The sequence below is a fragment of the Misgurnus anguillicaudatus genome, chromosome 20 (genome assembly GCF_027580225.2).
Source record: "Misgurnus anguillicaudatus chromosome 20, ASM2758022v2, whole genome shotgun sequence".
Classification (NCBI taxonomy): Eukaryota; Metazoa; Chordata; class Actinopteri; order Cypriniformes; family Cobitidae; genus Misgurnus; species Misgurnus anguillicaudatus.
Window position 1 is genome coordinate 6,226,639 of NC_073356.2, and position 15,531 is coordinate 6,242,169.

The window sequence follows — 15,531 nt, forward strand, 5'->3', positions numbered from 1 at the left end:
GGGTGAGATCAGGATAAAATTCTCCACAGGGGATGCACCTTTAACCCGGTCTCACCTGATTTGGGTGAGATCAGGATAAAATTCTCCACAGGGGATGCACCTTTAACCCGGTCTCACTTGATTTGGGTGAGATCAGGATAAAATTCTCCACAGGGGATGCACCTTTAACCCGGTCTCACCTGATTTGGTTGAGATCAGGATAAAATTCTCCACAGGGGATGCACCTTTAACCCGGTCTCACCTGATTTGGGTGAGATCAGGATAAAATTCTCCACAGGGGATGCACCTTTAACCCGGTCTCACCTGATTTGGGTGAGATCAGGATAAAATTCTCCACAGGGGATGCACCTTTAACCCGGTCTCACCTGATTTGGGTGAGATCAGGATAAAATTCTCCACAGGGGATGCACCTTTAACCCGGTCTCACTTGATTTGGTTGAGATCAGGATAAAATTCTCCACAGGGGATGCACCTTTAACCCGGTCTCACCTGATTTGGGTGAGATCAGGATAAAATTCTCCACAGGGGATGCACCTTTAACCCGGTCTCACCTGATTTGGGTGAGATCAGGATAAAATTCTCCACAGGGGATGCACCTTTAACCCGGTCTCACCTGATTTGGGTGAGATCAGGATAAAATTCTCCACAGGGGATGCACCTTTAACCCGGTCTCACTTGATTTGGTTGAGATCAGGATAAAATTCTCCACAGGGGATGCACCTTTAACCCGGTCTCACCTGATTTGGGTGAGATCAGGATAAAATTCTCCACAGGGGATGCACCTTTAACCCGGTCTCACCTGATTTGGGTGAGATCAGGATAAAATTCTCCACAGGGGATGCACCTTTAACCCGGTCTCACCTGATTTGGGTGAGATCAGGATAAAATTCTCCACAGGGGATGCACCTTTAACCCGGTCTCACCTGATTTGGGTGAGATCAGGATAAAATTCTCCACAGGGGATGCACCTTTAACCCGGTCTCACCTGATTTGGTTGAGATCAGGATAAAATTCTCCACAGGGGATGCACCTTTAACCCGGTCTCACCTGATTTGGTTGAGATCAGGATAAAATTCTCCACAGGGGATGCACCTTTAACCCGGTCTCACTTGATTTGGTTGAGATCAGGATAAAATTCTCCACAGGGGATGCACCTTTAACCCGGTCTCACCTGATTTGGTTGAGATCAGGATAAAATTCTCCACAGGGGATGCACCTTTAACCCGGTCTCACCTGATTTGGGCAAAATGACAGTAAAAAGCCATGTATAACAGTGTTGTCCTCAAACATTACTGTACCTACCAGGTGTGCACTTGCCCTTATGCCAGTGTAATAACATGGACTGATGGCCCCATGGATGGCAAAGGGTCCAACCTACATTATTCTGTCTTCTTGCAGTTTATTTAGCATAGCCAACACATCTTGTAAAGACCTCCTCTTTATTAATGCAAAAAGGTTTTGAAATATGAAAACTATATTCTTAGAGCTTTCCAACGATGTATATTTTGTCAAGATTTTTGAAGATTCATATATTCATTTTGAAGAATATTAGAATTATGAATATATACGAATTCATATGGACTCCTACAGGGTCAGTGACAAATAACAAAATGACTGTCCCTACTAAATTTCCATAATCAAATGGCCTTGAAATATGAAAACTACATTCCTAGAGCTTTCCAACAAAATATAGTTTGTCAAGATTATTTCAAGATTATAGGGTATTAGTGTTATAAATATATAATCATTTATATGTATTCCTATGGGGTGAGTGACATTTAACAAAATAACTGTCCCTATACAAATTCTATCATCAAATGGCCTTGAAATATGAAAACTACATTCCCTGAGCTTTCCAACAATATATAGTTTGTCGAGGTTATTTCAGGTTAATGGGATATTTACAAATAAATATGTAATAACATGGTCTGCGACATTTTAGAAAATGACTCTTACTACATACTTTTTTTTCAAAATGGTGTTGATATATTAAAACTACATTCTTAGAGCTTTCCAACGGTATATAGTTTGTCAAGAGTGGTGTAGGTTTAGGCTATGTAATTATTGTTTTATATATGTAATGCCAAATGTCCCACCTGTGGGACAGTGACAGTTATAGTTAACACAATCATCACATTTACAGTAAACAGCCAGGATTAACATTGGTTAACCAGAGTACTTTCTGTATTGCAGATGATTCAAGAGATTCTGGATACTCGACAGACCAGTGGAGTGACCAATGAGCCTGGTGAATGTGTGGTGCTGCCCTGCAATTGTTTGGTCAGGTCTGAATAAATGAGAAGTAGAAATTCTGGAACAGCAGTTTATTAAAATAATTTAAATTTTAAAACACACTTAGAAAAACACAGTATAAAAATAAATAAGAAAACTCCTTAAAACAAGCACACAACACTTCAAAACAAACACGCAAATATTTACAATTTTTTACAAAAACACACCAAGCCAAAACTCTCCACAGGAGATGCATTTTTAACCTGGTCTCACCTAATTTGGGTGAGATCAGGAAAAAAATCTTACCAGGGGATGCATCTTTAACCTGGTCTCACCTAATTTGGGTGAGACCAGGATAAAATTCTTCCCAGGGGATGCATCTTTAACCTGGTCTCACCTAATTTGGGTGAGACCAGGATAAAATTCTCCCCAGGGGATGCATCTTTGGTCTCAGCGTGTTCAAGGCTAAGATATTTCCGACAAGCCGGACAGCAGCGGGGAGGGCGGGGCAACCGGCAGCGGGGAGGGCGGGGCAACCAGCTCCTCGTGGGCAACCAGCTCCCAGTCCGGGGCAGCCAGCTCCCAGTCCGGGGCGACCAGCTCCTCCCCCGTGGCTCCGGGGACTTCGCGCACGACTGAAAGACAGAGAAACAGACATCAAATTAAGACTTTGGTCGCTCGAGGGTTCGCAGCATTTTCGTTGTTAAACTCGTGACCTACCATGCATGTCCCCGTGGAGCGCTCCGTCCGACATGTCGGATGGAAGCGGGGAGGGCGCGGATACCACCTCCTCCTCTGCGGCTCCGAGTACTTCACACACGACTGAAAGACAGAGAAACAGACATCAAATTAAGCCTTTGGTCGCTCGAGGGTTCGCAGCGTTTTCGTTGTTAAACTCGTGACCTACCATGCATGTCCCCGTGGAGCGCTCCGTCAGTCAGGGCTGAAAAAAACATGGAGGGTGCGTTCTCCAGCTCCTCCTGTGGGGGTGTGGGGACATCATGCACGACTGAAAGACAGAGAAACAGACATCAAATTAAGTCTTCGGTTTGCTCATGAGTTCGCAGCGTTTTCGTTTTTAAACTCGTGACCTACCATGCAGGGCCTCGTGGAGCGCTTCACCCAAAAAGTAAGAGGTTAGCGGGGAGGGCGCCGCTACCAGCTGCTCCTCTTGCTCTTCAGGGACATCGTGCACGACTGAAAGACAGAGAAACAGACATCAAATTTAGCCTTTGGTCGTTCGAGAGTTTGCGGCGTTTTCGTTGTTAAACTCGTGACCTACCATGCATGTCCCCGTGGAGCACTTCGTCCAACAGGTCGGACGGATGTGGGGAGGGCGCGGCTACCAGCTGCTCCTCTGGGACTGCGACAGAGAAACAGACATCAAATTTAGCCTTTGGTCGCTCGAGAGTTTGCGGCGTTGTCGTTGTTAAACTCGTGACCTACCATGCAGGGCCTCGTGGAGCGCTTCTGCTAAGATGTCAGACCGAAGCGGGGATGGCGCGGCTACCAGCTGCTCCTCTAGGACTGAAAGACAGAAGTACAGACATCAAATTTGGCATTTGGTCGCTCGAGTCAACGCAATGATTTCAGAGTTCGTGAAACTCGCGAACGGACACTTACTCGGCAGAGATGGTACGTCTTCCTGGATGGGTGGCCTGACAGAGAGCATCAATTTTCGGATTTCCGAGAGTATCGAATGCTTTACTGCCAGGTCACCCTCCTCCATTGCCTGCTGGTCTGCCGGCTGGTCTGCCAGCTGGTCTGCCGGCTGGTCTGCCGGCTGGTCTGCCATCTCCAGGCCCGCATCACCCCACTGTGTCGCCAGCGGCACAATAGGGTTTGTGGCTGACAGGGCCTGAAGCCTGGCTTTTGTTGCCTCTTCCCTCAGTCTCTTTAGCATCTGGGCCCTCTGCTTTTCCTGAAACAATTGTTGAAATTTGTTATGACATCATGACGATTTTACTCATAACATCTCACAAAAGCCTCTCGGTCAGGTCACTTACCTTGAGGTCTTTGTGCCCCACCCTCATGTGCACCTCAATGTGGCGCATCTTTTTGTGGCACACAGGGCAAGGCATATAGTCAATACGCACCTTGCCCCGTATCATGTTTATTAAGAGCCTCCGCTCAGTAATATTAAGCACATTGTGCCTAAAACGTAGGTGCTGGCTTATGCTCTTAAGCCTGAGCTGACACAACGCACATGTAACCTCCATCTGAAAAAATAAAAAAATTAACAGTAATGAAAAGTTTTAAAGCAGTCACAGACCGAAATCCACACGAATAAGCACTATAACTGACTTGTTATTAGCATGCAAACTTTAAATAATTATAATAAAAAGTTTTAAATTACTGAACTGACAGCTCTGTTAAATTCAATAGAATAGAAAACAGGCTGGTTTCAATCATTTTTGGTCCTTTAGATAAAGTTAAAGCTTTCAGGGGTTTATTGTAATGTTTATAGTTGCAAACAGCGATGTAAACAAACACATCTGCCTAATTTAAGTTGTTTCTACATTGATATTGAAAACAAATGATGATTTAAAGTTTTAAAGCAGTCAGAATGAAATCGAAACGAATGAGCACTTTAACTGACTTGTTATTACGATGCAAACTTTAAATAATTATAATAAAAAGTTTTAAATTACTGAACTGACAGCTCTGTTAAATTCAATAGAATAGAAAACAGGCTGATTTCAATCATTTTTGGTCCTTTAGATAAAGTTAAAGCTTTCAGGGGGTTATTGTAATGTTTATAGTTGCAAACAGCGATGTAAACAAACACATCTGCCTAATTTAAGTTGTTTCTACATTGATATTGAAAACAAATGATGATTTAAAGTTTTAAAGCAGTCAGAATGAAATCCAAACGAATGAGCACTATAACTGACTTGTTATTACGATGCAAACTTTAAATAATTATAATAAAAAGTTTTAAATTACTGAACTGACAGCTCTGATAAAATCACAAAAGAAAACAGGTGGAATTCAATCATTTTGGTCCTTTAGATAAAGTTAAAGGTCTCAGGGGTTAATTGTAATGTTTGTAGTTGCAAACAGCGATGTAAACAAGCATAGCTGCTAACTAAGTCGTTTCTGCATTGACACTGACAATAAATTAAAAGTTTTAAATCAGTCACAGAATGAAATTCAAACCAGTAAGCAGTATAATTGACTGATTAAAATAATTTTTGTGCGTTTAGATAAAGTTAAATGTCTCAGGGGTTTATTGTAATGTTTGTTGTTGCAAACCAGCGATGTAAACAAGCACATCTGCCTAATTCAAGTTGTTTCTACGTTGATATTGAGAAGAAATGATGATTTAAAGTTTTAAAGCAGTCAGAATGAAATCCAAACGAATGAGCACTACAACTGACTTGTTATTACGATGCAAACTATAAATAATTATAATAAAACGTTTTAAATTACTGAACTGACAGCTTTGTTAAAATCACAACAGAAAACAGGTGGAATTCAATCTTTTTGGTCTTTTAGATAAAGTTAAAGGTCTCAGGGGTTAATTGTAATGTTTGTAGTTGCAAACAGCGATGTAAACAAGCATAGCTGCTAACTAAGTCGTTTCTGCATTGACACTGACAATAAATTAAAAGTTTTAAATCAGTCACAGAATGAAATCCAAACCAGTGAGCAGTATAATTGACGGATTTAAATAATTTTCGGGCCTTTAGATAAAGTTAAAGGTCTCAGGGGTTAATTATAATGCTTGTTGTGGCAAACCAGCGGAGTTAACAAGCATAGCCGCTAACTGTTGTCTAATTAAAGTCATTTCTGCATTGACACTGACAAGAAAGATGATTAATAGTTTTAAAAGAGTAAACTGACGTTTCTGTCAGCATTGCAATAAACAAAGACTGAAACCCAGTGAGGTAAATAAGCATAAATGTAGACAACATCTTAATACTTACATTCAATCGATGCTCTTCACAGGATGCCAAAATAATACAATAAAAGTATGTATAAGAGTATAGGGTAAAATGTAATATAAATAATATAATTTTAATAAAATAACAATATAATTAACAAATTACTATAAAAAACGTAATTCCTATAATAATGTATGCTAGGCGGTCAAACCAATAATAATCAATAAAAAATCCAATAATAATCAATAAAAAATATTATTGGATTAAAAAACAGCCGACATGGCACATTATGTCCACGAGTATTTTATTGCATTGGCGCGTTACGTCCAGGAACATTTTACTACATTTAAAATACAGCGACATGGCGGGTTACGTCCCGGAACATTTTACTGCATTGAAAACAACAGTCGACATGGCGCGTCACGTCCCGGAAAATTTTGCTGCATTTGAAATATAGCGACATGGCGCGTTACGTCCCGGAACATTTTACTGCATTGAAAACAACAGTCGACATGGCGCGTCACGTCACGGACCATTTTACTGCATTTAAAATACAGCGACATGGCGCGTTACGTCCCGGAACATTTGACTGCATTGAAAACAACAGTGGACGCGGCGCGTCACGTCCCGGAAAATTTTGCTGCATTTGAATTATAGCGACATGGCGCGTTACGTTCCGGAACATTTTACTGCATTGAAAGGAACAGTCGACACGGCGCGTCACGTCCCGGAAAATTTAGCCGCATTTAAAATATAGCGACATGGCGCGTTACGTCCCGGAACATTTTACTGCATTGAAAACAACAGTCGACGCGGCGCGTCACGTCCCGGACCATTTTACTGCATTTAAAATACAGCGACATGGAGCGTTACGTCCCGGAACGTTTTACTGCATTGAAAACAACAGTGGACGCGGCGCGTCACGTCCCGGAAAATTTTGCTGCATTTGAAATATAGCGACATGGCGCGTTACGTTCCGGAACATTTTACTGCATTGAAAGCAACAGTCGACGCGGCGCGTCACGTCCCGGAAAATTTAGCCGCATTTAAAATATAGCGACATGGCGCGTTACGTCCCGGAACATTTTACTGCATTGAAAACAACAGTCGACGCGGCGCGTCACGTCCAGGAACATTTTACTGCACTTAAAATACAGCGACATGGCGCGTTACGTCCCGGAACGTTTTACTGCATTGAAAACAACAGTGGACGCGGCGCGTCACGTCCCGGAAAATTTTGCTGCATTTGAAATATAGCGACATGGCGCGTTACGTTCCGGAACATTTTACTGCATTGAAAGCAACAGTCGACGCGGCGCGTCACGTCCCGGAAAATTTAGCCGCATTTAAAATATAGCGACATGGCGCGTTACGTCCCGAGAACATTTTACTGCATTGAAAACAACAGTCGACATGGCGCGTCACGTACAATAACATTTTGCACGTTACGACCCGGAACATTTAGAGGCATGGAAAACACTGCCGACATGGCGCATCACGTACGGGAACATTTCGCGTTATGGAATAAAACAGCCGGCACGGTGCGTTACGTACTGAAAGTTTGACATTGCCGACATGGCGCGTTACGTCAAGGAGCATGTTATAACATTAAACACACTTGCTTAAATGTGAGGAAACTGGTCAAGTTGCAAGTTATTAAAGCCTGGACTGCCATCACTTCGTGGTTCAGTGCCATTTTTCTGGAGTTTTGTTGATTACAGGTAAGTCAAAATTGATACAGTTTTACATTTGCAATGAGCAGACTACATTTTGTTAGAACAAGCTGCTTATTTAATTGTAATACTTAAAAACAACCAAATGTAGTACTATGTATATATGTTGAATTGAATTGAACTGAGATATTCTTACAAGTAATAGATGCATTAGCTAACATGAACAAACCATAAACAATGCAGTATTTTAACTTGTTAACATTTATGTGTTTGGCAGACGGAACGATGGTTCAGTTTTGCCCGATCTGCTTTAAATCATATGCACAGCTGAGCCAGCATCTACGTGTTTACCACAAAGTGGTCAACGTGAAGGAGAGAAAGCTTCTACTGGCCCTGGAATCAGGCAGGGTGAAGTACAGAGAGGGCAAGTGCTCCGTGCCTGGATGCGACAAGGTCACCACCCGGCTGGACCGGCACATCCAGACACACTCTGAACTTTCTAAGAGGGCAAAGAAGGATGCGATCAAGAGGTGCAAGAAAGAAGTTATTTTGAAAGAGCTGTCCGAGCTGAGAGCCTCCAACCCCGCGGTCCCCATGGCCTCGAGGCTCGACCTCGTTGAGTTGGAGGACGAGCCGATTCCTCTGGAGCCCGAGGAAGAGGAGGTGCAGTGCCCAAAACAACTCTGCCGGCGTGCCAGGGAGGAGGTGGCTAGCCTAAACCAGCAGGTCGACACCCTGACGACAGCCTTGCGCGACGTAACTCGCCGGTACAGGTCGTTGAAGCGAAGGTTTAGGCCCTCCTCCTCTGCCCAGCTGACCAGTGTAACCAAGAAGCTGCTGTCCGCCCTGGACGAGCCCCAGGAAGGGCAAGACACGCCAAGGGAAACCCCTCAGCAGACCCCTCAGGAGACCACTCTTAAATGTCCCTCCCCTGAGCCGAGCACCTCCCAGAAGGCATCGGAGCACTTGCCCCAGTACCCCGAGCACGTGGCGGCCCTGAGTGAGTACCACCCTTTGCGCTCTTTGTCACTGTAACGCCCTTTCGCTGCCTTGACTGACTTGCGCCTTGTTTTGTCTCTCTCTCTCTCTTCTTTACCGCAGACGAGCTGCTGGAGGAGTACAAGAGACACCAAGAGGGGTCCGACCCGTCCGCGAAGCTCCTTAATAACGTGGCGTCAAAGATATACAGGATCAAAAATTTCATTGGCTACATGGCCGACGGGAAGACCAACCTCTCCAGCTTCCTCTTCTTAGACGACACGCAGCGTGTGAGGTCCTGGGTGAACTTCCTGAGGCGGGCCAAGATAACGGAGACCACCATCCAACACTATGTCAAAAATGCGGCGCAGTTTGTCGATTACCTAGGCCAAACACCCCCGCAGACCAGCCGCCTTTCCAAGAAGGCCTTGGTGTCCGTACAAAGGGAAATACGCACAGCAATCAAATCCATGAGAAGGAAAGTGGTGGTCCACCAGGTCGCCGTGAAAACGGCCAAAGAAGGGCGCCTGATCCCCAAGGCGGAGCTCCTCAAGTGCCGTTCCAAGGCGAGGGCGGCGATTCCGGAAATCTTGGGTGAGTATTAATCAGCACTCTCCGCTGAAGAAACCTTAGCCCTCGCATCTCCCGCTGCACTGCATGACACTCTGTCTTTGTTGCTCTCTCTCTCTCCACAGCCCGCCTCAGAGAGACAATCAGCTCCAAAGACCAGTGGAGCTTTTACGGGCACATGACTGCCTACCTCGCGTCCATCTTCGGCCACCGAGGGGGCGTATATCAGAATATGACGATAGAGGAGGTGGAGGGTGCCCGCAAAAGCTCCACAGAGGACTCCTTCCTGATTAACGTAAGAGTCTTTCTTTCCCTCTCTCTCTCTCTCGCAGTCACTTTGACCCGTCCTCACACGTTCTCTCATCTCTCTCTCCTGCAGATAGCAACGCACAAGACCAACCAGCAGTTTGGGGCGGCACAAATGTCCTTGACGGGGGAGGAGTACGGCTGGATGGTGGATTTCCTCAGCATGAGGTCGTTGCTGACGGGCGGCGAGGAGGCGAAGTATTTCTTCTTCACCTCCAAGCCGAACTTTTGCCGTAACCTCAACGCGTATTTTCAAGAGGCCTGGAGCAGCATGGGGTTGACCGGAACTCCGACCTTTACTGACATCCGGACCTCCATCGCCACCCACGTGAGTGTTCCACCTAGACCTCGTTTTTATTGACAGCCTGGCCCTCTTCTAAACTTTGTTTTTTTTCTATTTCTCTCTCTCTCTCTCTCTCCACGCAGGCGAAATACTCCCACACGGCAGATGACCGCCACAAAGTGGCACAGTTCATGTGCCACGACACCGTAACAGCTGACCGGTTTTACGCCCTTAACCTGGATGTCAGCCAGGCCGCAGATCACCGGCGCCTTTTTGACATGCTGCTCCAGGGACCTGAATCCTCCCCCGTCAAGAAGACCCCCACCAAGAAGAGGAAGGCGAGTAAGGGCTCCCCTGTGAAGTCGAAAGTCAAAAAGCGCAAGGCTGACACGGTAATATCTCTCTCCACAAGATCCCTGTGTGATGTTTTTGCACACTCGAGACCAACAGCTCATCCGTTTCTTCACTTGCTTTTTCTAGGAGGGCAGCGATGAGGAGGCCCCAGAGGAGGAACCGACCGAGGACCCGCAACCAGGCACCTCAGTAAAGTCCGAGCCGAGGACCTCCTCGTCAAAGCTTTCCCGGAGGGCGGTCATACAGCTGTCTCCCTTAAACTTGAGCCCCTTTAAGGGTTCCCCAAAGTTGCATAAAGCGGCCTCGCTTATTTCAAAAGCCAAAAAAACCCTCCTTAAAACCACAAGGAGCCACCAACAGTAGTGTACACAGTTACTTTTTTATGTAAATAGTTGTTGGGTTGTAGTGTTGTTTTGTGTGAATCGTGTTTGAGTGTTCCTGTTAAAATGAATGTTCTTTTCGTGTCAAGTTCAATTGTAGTTAAATTATGTTCTAAACTGTTTTGATGCTTGTTTGTGTGTTTGTGTTAATAAATCAAGTTTTTGTTCCTAGCTTGGGCTTCTTCTTTAAATTTCATATTTTCTTACATACGTGTAAATAAACGTATGTATTTTGGCATAGGCATCATAAACTCTCTTTATGGGGACAAAACAGTTTATTCCTTTATTGTAAGTTGATTTTTGATTTTAAAATATTCCTTGCCGAAATGGCTCGTCACGTCCCGGGACATCAAATGGCACGTTAAACCTTACCGAAATGGCTCGTCACGTCCCGGGACATTACATTGCACGTTAAACCTAACCGAAATGGCTCGTCACGTCCCGGGACATCGAATGCCATGTTACACCTTGCCGAAATGGCTCGTCACGTCCCGGGACATCGAACGGCACGTTACACCTTGCAGAAATGGCTCGTCACGTCTCGGGACATTAAATGGCATGTTAAACCTTGCAGAAATGGCTCGTCACGTCCCGGGACATTAAATGGCATGTTAAACCTTGCAGAAATGGCTCGTCACGTCCCGAGACATCGAATGGCATGTTACACAGTGCCGAAATGGCTCGTCACGTCCCGGGACATCGAAAGGCATGTTACACCTTGCCGAAATGTCTCGTCACGTCCCGGGACATCGAATGGCATGTTACACAGTGCCGAAATGGCTCGTCACGTCCCGGGACATTAAATTGCATGTTACACTTTGCCGACATGGCGCATCACGTACCGGAAAATTTTGCGGCAGTGAATGTTTTAGCCAACATGGTGCGTTACGTACTGAAAGTTTTACATTGCCGGCATGGCGCGTTACGTCAAGGAGCATGTTATAACATTAAACACACTGCTTAAATGTGAGGAAACTGGTCAGGTTGCAAGTTATTAAAGCCTGGACTGCCATCATTTCGTGCTTCAGTGTCATTTTTCTGGAGTTTTGTTGATCACAAGGAAGTAAGTCAAAATTGATACAGTTTTACATTTGGAATGAGCACTTAAATTTCAGACTACATTTTGTTAGAACAAGCTGCTTATTTAATTGTAATACTTAAAAACAACCAAATGTAGTACTATGTATATATGTTGAATTGAATTGAACTGAGATATTCTTACAGGTAATAGATGCATTAGCTAACATGAACAAACCATAAACAATGTAGTATTTTAACTAGTTAACATTTATGTGTTTGGCAGACGGAACGATGGTTCAGTTTTGCCCGATCTGCTTTAAATCATATGCACAGCTGAGCCAGCATCTACGTGTTTACCACAAAGTGGTCAACGTGAAGGAGAGAAAACTTCTACTGGCCCTGGAATCAGGCAGGGTGAAGTACAGGGCGGGCAAGTGCTCCGTGCCTGGATGCGACAAGGTCACCACCCGGCTGGACCGGCACATCCAGACACACTCTGAACTTTCTAAGAGGGCAAAGAAGGATGCGATCAAGAGGTGCAAGAAAGAAGTTATTTTGAAAGAGCTGTCCGAGCTGAGAGCCTCCAACCCCGCGGTCCCCATGGCCTCGAGGCTCGACCTCGTTGAGTTGGAGGACGAGCCGATTCCTCTGGAGCCCGAGGAAGAGGAGGTGCAGTGCCCAAAACAACTCTGCCGGCGTGCCAGGGAGGAGGTGGCTAGCCTAAACCAGCAGGTCGACACCCTGACGACAGCCTTGCGCGACGTAACTCGCCGGTACAGGTCGTTGAAGCGAAGGTTTAGGCCCTCCTCCTCTGCCCAGCTGACCAGTGTAACCAAGAAGCTGCTGTCCGCCCTGGACGAGCCCCAGGAAGGGCAAGACACGCCAAGGGAAACCCCTCAGCAGACCCCTCAGGAGACCACTCTTAAATGTCCCTCCCCTGAGCCGAGCACCTCCCAGAAGGCATCGGAGCACTTGCCCCAGTACCCCGAGCACGTGGCGGCCCTGAGTGAGTACCACCCTTTGCGCTCTTTGTCACTGTAACGCCCTTTCGCTGCCTTGACTGACTTGCGCCTTGTTTTGTCTCTCTCTCTCTCTTCTTTACCGCAGACGAGCTGCTGGAGGAGTACAAGAGACACCAAGAGGGGTCCGACCCGTCCGCGAAGCTCCTTAATAACGTGGCGTCAAAGATATACAGGATCAAAAATTTCATTGGCTACATGGCCGACGGGAAGACCAACCTCTCCAGCTTCCTCTTCTTAGACGACACGCAGCGTGTGAGGTCCTGGGTGAACTTCCTGAGGCGGGCCAAGATAACGGAGACCACCATCCAACACTATGTCAAAAATGCGGCGCAGTTTGTCGATTACCTAGGCCAAACACCCCCGCAGACCAGCCGCCTTTCCAAGAAGGCCTTGGTGTCCGTACAAAGGGAAATACGCACAGCAATCAAATCCATGAGAAGGAAAGTGGTGGTCCACCAGGTCGCCGTGAAAACGGCCAAAGAAGGGCGCCTGATCCCCAAGGCGGAGCTCCTCAAGTGCCGTTCCAAGGCGAGGGCGGCGATTCCGGAAATCTTGGGTGAGTATTAATCAGCACTCTCCGCTGAAGAAACCTTAGCCCTCGCATCTCCCGCTGCACTGCATGACACTCTGTCTTTGTTGCTCTCTCTCTCTCCACAGCCCGCCTCAGAGAGACAATCAGCTCCAAAGACCAGTGGAGCTTTTACGGGCACATGACTGCCTACCTCGCGTCCATCTTCGGCCACCGAGGGGGCGTATATCAGAATATGACGATAGAGGAGGTGGAGGGTGCCCGCAAAAGCTCCACAGAGGACTCCTTCCTGATTAACGTAAGAGTCTTTCTTTCCCTCTCTCTCTCTCTCGCAGTCACTTTGACCCGTCCTCACACGTTCTCTCATCTCTCTCTCCTGCAGATAGCAACGCACAAGACCAACCAGCAGTTTGGGGCGGCACAAATGTCCTTGACGGGGGAGGAGTACGGCTGGATGGTGGATTTCCTCAGCATGAGGTCGTTGCTGACGGGCGGCGAGGAGGCGAAGTATTTCTTCTTCACCTCCAAGCCGAACTTTTGCCGTAACCTCAATGCGTATTTTCAAGAGGCCTGGAGCAGCATGGGGTTGACCGGAACTCCGACCTTTACTGACATCCGGACCTCCATCGCCACCCACGTGAGTGTTCCACCTAGACCTCGTTTTTATTGACAGCCTGGCCCTCTTCTAAACTTTGTTTTTTTTCTATTTCTCTCTCTCTCTCTCTCTCCACGCAGGCGAAATACTCCCACACGGCAGATGACCGCCACAAAGTGGCACAGTTCATGTGCCACGACACCGTAACAGCTGACCGGTTTTACGCCCTTAACCTGGATGTCAGCCAGGCCGCAGATCACCGGCGCCTTTTTGACATGCTGCTCCAGGGACCTGAATCCTCCCCCGTCAAGAAGACCCCCACCAAGAAGAGGAAGGCGAGTAAGGGCTCCCCTGTGAAGTCGAAAGTCAAAAAGCGCAAGGCTGACACGGTAATATCTCTCTCCACAAGATCCCTTTGTGATGTTTTTGCACACTCGAGACCAACAGCTCATCCGTTTCTTCACTTGCTTTTTCTAGGAGGGCAGCGATGAGGAGGCCCCAGAGGAGGAACCGACCGAGGACCCGCAACCAGGCACCTCAGTAAAGTCCGAGCCGAGGACCTCCTCGTCAAAGCTTTCCCGGAGGGCGGTCATACAGCTGTCTCCCTTAAACTTGAGCCCCTTTAAGGGTTCCCCAAAGTTGCATAAAGCGGCCTCGCTTATTTCAAAAGCCAAAAAGACCCTCCTTAAAACCACAAGGAGCCACCAACAGTAGTGTACACAGTTACTTTTTTATGTAAATAGTTGTTGGGTTGTAGTGTTGTTTTGTGTGAATCGTGTTTGAGTGTTCCTGTTAAAATGAATGTTCTTTTCGTGTCAAGTTCAATTGTAGTTAAATTATGTTCTAAACTGTTTTGATGCTTGTTTGTGTGTTTGTGTTAATAAATCAAGTTTTTGTTCTTAGCTTGGGCTTCTTCTTTAAATTTCATATTTTCTTACATACGTGTAAATAAACGTATGTATTTTGGCATAGGCATCATAAACTCTCTTTATGGGGACAAAACAGTTTATTCCTTTATTGTAAGTTGATTTCTGATTTTTAAAATATTCCTTGCCGAAATGGCTCGTCACGTCCCGGGACATCAAATGGCACGTTAAACCTTACCGAAATGGCTCGTCACGTCCCGGGACATTACATTGCACGTTAAACCTTACCGAAATGGCTCGTCACGTCCCGGGACATCGAATGCCATGTTACACCTTGCCGAAATGGCTCGTCACGTCCCGGGACATCGAACGGCACGTTACACCGTGCCGAAATGGCTCTTCACGTCCCGGGACATCGAATGGCATGTTAAACCTTGCAGAAATGGCTCGTCACGTCCCGGGACATCAAATGGCACGTTAAACCTTACCGAAATGGCTCGTCACGTCCCGGGACATTACATTGCACGTTAAATCTTACCGAAATGGCTCGTCACGTCCCAGGACATCGAATGCCATGTTACACCTTGCCGAAATGGCTCGTCACGTCCCGGGACATCGAACGGCACGATACACCGTGCCGAAATGGCTCGTCACGTCCCGGGACATCGAATGGCATGTTAAACCTTACCGAAATGGCTCGTCACGTCCCAGGACATCGAATGCCATGTTACACCTTGCCGAAATGGCTCGTCACGTCCCGAGACATCGAATGGCATGTTACACCTTGCCGAAATGTCTCGTCACGTCCCGAAACATTTGCCGAAATGGCTTGTCAC

At 46.3% G+C, this 15,531-nt stretch overlaps 2 protein-coding genes across 2 annotated transcripts; both read left to right on the top strand.

Moving 5' to 3' along the window:
* The first annotated feature begins 5,810 nt into the window (after positions 1–5,810).
* On the top strand, positions 5,811–10,964 carry LOC129446144 (uncharacterized). The gene is made up of 6 exons (XM_073858034.1): positions 5,811–8,792; positions 8,894–9,364; positions 9,466–9,635; positions 9,720–9,974; positions 10,073–10,321; positions 10,410–10,964. Exons 1-6 carry the CDS (start codon positions 8,030–8,032, stop codon positions 10,644–10,646), a joined length of 2,145 nt encoding a protein of 714 aa, XP_073714135.1. The 5' UTR covers positions 5,811–8,029; the 3' UTR covers positions 10,647–10,964.
* A 283-nt stretch (positions 10,965–11,247) lies between these two features.
* Positions 11,248–14,716, top strand: LOC141351318 (uncharacterized). The gene is made up of 6 exons (XM_073857949.1): positions 11,248–12,689; positions 12,791–13,261; positions 13,363–13,532; positions 13,617–13,871; positions 13,970–14,218; positions 14,307–14,716. Exons 1-6 carry the CDS (start codon positions 11,954–11,956, stop codon positions 14,541–14,543), a joined length of 2,118 nt encoding a protein of 705 aa, XP_073714050.1. The 5' UTR covers positions 11,248–11,953; the 3' UTR covers positions 14,544–14,716.
* The last annotated feature ends 815 nt before the right edge of the window (positions 14,717–15,531 follow it).

Excerpts from the sequence above, each read along its gene's own strand:
- LOC129446144 (XM_073858034.1), top strand. The coding sequence starts at position 8,030 with ATGCAGTATTTTAACTTGTTAACATTTATGTGTTTGGCAGACGGAACG. Across the intron at positions 9,365-9,465 it reads GGCGATTCCGGAAATCTTGG|CCCGCCTCAGAGAGACAATC; the intron begins GTGAGTATTAAT and ends CTCTCTCCACAG. Across the intron at positions 9,636-9,719 it reads AGGACTCCTTCCTGATTAAC|ATAGCAACGCACAAGACCAA; the intron begins GTAAGAGTCTTT and ends TCTCTCCTGCAG.
- LOC141351318 (XM_073857949.1), top strand. The coding sequence starts at position 11,954 with ATGTGTTTGGCAGACGGAACGATGGTTCAGTTTTGCCCGATCTGCTTT. Across the intron at positions 12,690-12,790 it reads CGAGCACGTGGCGGCCCTGA|ACGAGCTGCTGGAGGAGTAC; the intron begins GTGAGTACCACC and ends TCTTTACCGCAG. Across the intron at positions 14,219-14,306 it reads AAAAGCGCAAGGCTGACACG|GAGGGCAGCGATGAGGAGGC; the intron begins GTAATATCTCTC and ends TGCTTTTTCTAG.